At 41.8% G+C, this 3,802-nt stretch overlaps 1 protein-coding gene across 1 annotated transcript; it reads right to left on the bottom strand.

Annotated features, from left to right (window-relative positions):
• Positions 1-36: 36 nt before the first annotated feature.
• Positions 37-812, bottom strand: LOC109953725 (uncharacterized). The gene is made up of 2 exons (XM_020589195.1): positions 312-812; positions 37-210 (listed from the first exon to the last, which is right to left on the bottom strand). Exons 1-2 carry the CDS (start codon positions 810-812, stop codon positions 37-39), a joined length of 675 nt encoding a protein of 224 aa, XP_020444851.1.
• Between the last annotated feature and the right edge of the window lie 2,990 nt (positions 813-3,802).

Genomic DNA, 3,802 nt, shown 5'->3' with positions numbered 1-3,802 from the left:
ACACACACACACACACACAAACATTAAATACCACTTTCAGCTATTAAACCAATTTCTCACATCTATTATTCTTAACAAAACACCAAAAAAATTATTAGCTGCCCGTCTGGCAGCTCTTAACGCCCTTCTGGAGGCATTAAAGGCAGACTGTAGTGGGCTCAGGCGCACCATCAGGTTCTGGTTGATCTGCCTCTTGGTCTTGACTGGTGTCTGTGGAGTAAAAAAATATTGAGTGCTTAGTACTTTCATCTCTATTTGCTTAATCGTGTAACTTTGTCACTAGTGTCAGCCAATTTAATTCACTCACTAACCTTGGAAAGCCGGTTGATATCCTTGGCCATCTTTCGATGCATGCCACGAAGCTTTCTCAGCTCCTCCTCAAAACGCTCTGTCCTCTGTTCCTCTTCCATCGCAAACTGCTGCCACCTCCTCCGTTGCGCCACGCAGTCTGGGTTATCACATTGCGGCTCTTTTGTCATGTCACGAGGCCCTTGCTGGTGGCCGCCCTCCTCCTCCTCCTCCAGACCCAGAGCCAAGGAGGAGGCCAGCGGCACTGCTGGGTCTGTGGCCCGCAGCTCTTGAAGGAAAGCAATGGTTCTCACTCTCATGCCCCACTGCAGGTAGTGCTGGATCTGTGCCTCACTTAGCTCCATATGGCAAATGGGGATGTGCTGGTCCAGCCTGGTGGTGTTGTAATTGCACACTGGACATGCCTGAAGCCGTCTGTTTACCCTGTTGCTCGCCAGGTTTAGGAGGAGCTGGCGCTCTTGGAGGTTTAAGACTCCATGGCCGTACTGCAGGTGGTTTGACATCGCCCACGCGTTCGCATAGCTCTGCCTGCATATCGGGCATGTGTTTTTGTCCTTTGGCAGTGTCATATCTGAAGAAAAAAAAAAAAAACAGACACATAATAATAATGAACAATAATTGTGTTGTAAAGCATCCACTATGCTCTCCTGTTCTTTATTTATTATTATTATTATTATTATTCTGGGATAAATTTCATTGAACTAATTTCTGACAAAGAAAAACTACTTAAACATTATTGCTTTGAATAACTCGGTTTTTAAATAAACAATCATTTGGGAGATGGTCTGTGTGCCTGGATGTGGAGATTGTGTGTCTGTGAGTGAGGGGAGGGGGGAGGGGGGGTCCGCTGGTGGAAAGTTCCACTGCAGGGCACGATCTGCGATGGTACCCTTTAAGTTTCTGCATTCCATCCTGCTGCTCTAAATTTAGAAATTCAGCTTAAAAATATGACCACAAAACGTTTATAAACTGTATCTCATTGTGCAGTGTTAGGAAATGCATCTCAATTCGGATTTTCATCATGAGGTGCGAATCTGTGGGGGTTGGGTGGGCTTGCTTTCTTAAACAAAGCTGTTTTTAAGGACAGTGCAGCTCTGGCACCATATAGATTTATTTATTTATACATTAGGGGTTTGCTATTTTACAGTCTGTGACAATTCGAAACCCTTAACAGGTCAGGGACAAAAGCAGCGGATCTGCCTTAACCCAGTGTGCAGCTTTGTGCTGGAGAGACAGCCGAATGGTTAAAGTGCTGCGTTTGCATGCGAACCCCGCGGGTTCGCGTCTCACTCTTGGCGAAAATTATTTATTCTTTATTTAATCACCTCTGTTAATGTGTATCGCTCATATAGATTTATTTACTCATTTTTTGACAATTCGAAACCCTCAACATGGCAGCCTCCGGGTTGCCAAATGTCACGCTTTCTTGAAGTGTGTGTTAGCTATTTAGAACACTTTTAATGCACTTTCCCAACATGTTAAAGCGCTCCTTCAGCGTTTGATGGCATTGATAATCTAGCCTAAGCATATTATTATTATTTACACTTATTATTATTTGCACCTTAAGTGTGCAGGCCTCAAATGAAGCCTGCCTGTCTGCCTGCCTGCCTGCATGCATGCTGACCTATTGACCTTTCACATGTTTTGAGGGGGAAACGGTGACACAGCACCCCCAGACTTGCAACACATGCTGCTCACAATGCCCTCTTTCCTCCCAAATGCCAATATGTCACAGTTTAATATTAATTTTCATGCCAAGAGTCAGTTACACCTAGCAGCTCTCATCTGTGACACTGCGAAGCCCCTAAAATGGGCTGTCTGGGTTGCCAAATGTCAGAGTAAATTTCTGCTGTCTTTGTTCAAGCCATTTTACATTGGAAATCCAAATCTAGCTTCTATTTGAAAATTGGCCTTATAAAAAATAATTGTTACAATGCATTTTTGGACTTAAAATGGATGTGGTGGGTGCACCAAATGACCAAGAGATTGTTTTCAATTGCAAACCAAACTTTTTTTTTATTAAAGCAAACATTACTGCAATCAAGTGTCACATTTGCTTTAAAAGAATCGACCACATATCAAATCATCCAATTCCCTGACTAAATAACACTTTGAACAATAAAACTAATTTTAAACATCTGATATACTGAACAAAAAATATATATAAATAAACTACCACTACATGATATAACATTTTATCTGCACACAATCAAACAGTAAATAACACTTTGAACAATAAAACCAAATTTCACATCTGTTAATATGAACAAAACACCCCCAAAAAAATAAATAACAAACTACAACTACTACTATATATAAAACTACTTTTTTGCACACACACACACACACACAAACAGTAAATAACACTGAACTGAACAAAAAATATATACAAGTCAGTGTTTAACACTTTTTTTTTCTTATCTTGGTGATTTAAGAGCTGCCCGTTTGGCAGCTCTTAACACCCTCCTGGAGGCCTTGAAGGAAGACTGAAGTGGCCTCAGGCGCACCATCAGGTTCTCGTACATCTCCCTTCTCTTGGTATTGACTGGTGTCTGTGGAGTTTTCCCAGTTCTTCGGGATATAAGAGCTGCCCGTCTGGCAGCTGGAAGTGACCTCAGGTGCACCAAGATGTTCTTGTACATATCCCTCCTCTGTGGAGTAAAAAACATATTGAGTGCTTAGTACTTTCATCTCTCTTTCTCTATTTGCTTAATTGTGTAACTTTGTCACTAGTGTCAGCCAATTTAATTCACTCACTAACCTTGGAAAGCCGGTTGACCTCCTTGGCCAGCTTTCGATACCTGCCACGGAGCTTTCTCACCTCCTCCTCCAAAAGCTCTAGCCTCCTTTTCCCTTCCATCATAAACTGCTGCCACCTCCCGCAGTCTGCATTTGAGCATTGTGGCTCTTCTGTCATTTGACGAGGCCCTTGCTGGTAGCCGGCCTCCTCCTCCTCCTCCAGACCCAGATCCAAGCTGGCCTGATTTTTGTCCTTTGGCAGTGTCATGTCTGAAGAAAATAAATAAAAATAAATCAAATACATAATAATAATGAACAATAATTGTGTTGTAAAGCATCCACTATGCTCTCCTGTTCTTTATTTATTATTATTATTATTATTATTCTGGGATAAATTTCATTGAACTAATTTCTGACAAAGAAAAACTACTTAAACATTATTGCTTTGAATAACTCGGTTTTTAAATAAACAATCATTTGGGAGATGGTCTGTGTGCCTGGATGTGGAGATTGTGTGTCTGTGAGTGAGGGGAGGGGGGAGGGGGGGTCCGCTGGTGGAAAGTTCCACTGCAGGGCACGATCTGCGATGGTACCCTTTAAGTTTCTGCATTCCATCCTGCTGCTCTAAATTTAGAAATTCAGCTTAAAAATATGACCACAAAACGTTTATAAACTGTATCTCATTGTGCAGTGTTAGGAAATGCATCTCAATTCGGATTTTCATCATTAAAAATGCAAGCAAAGCACAGTCAGT

The sequence above is a fragment of the Monopterus albus genome, unplaced genomic scaffold, assembly GCF_001952655.1.
Source record: "Monopterus albus unplaced genomic scaffold, M_albus_1.0 scaffold1105.1, whole genome shotgun sequence".
NCBI classification, from domain to species: Eukaryota; Metazoa; Chordata; class Actinopteri; order Synbranchiformes; family Synbranchidae; genus Monopterus; species Monopterus albus.
The sequence above is the reverse complement of the archived record's forward strand: the minus strand, read 5'-3'. Positions and strand labels throughout refer to the sequence as shown.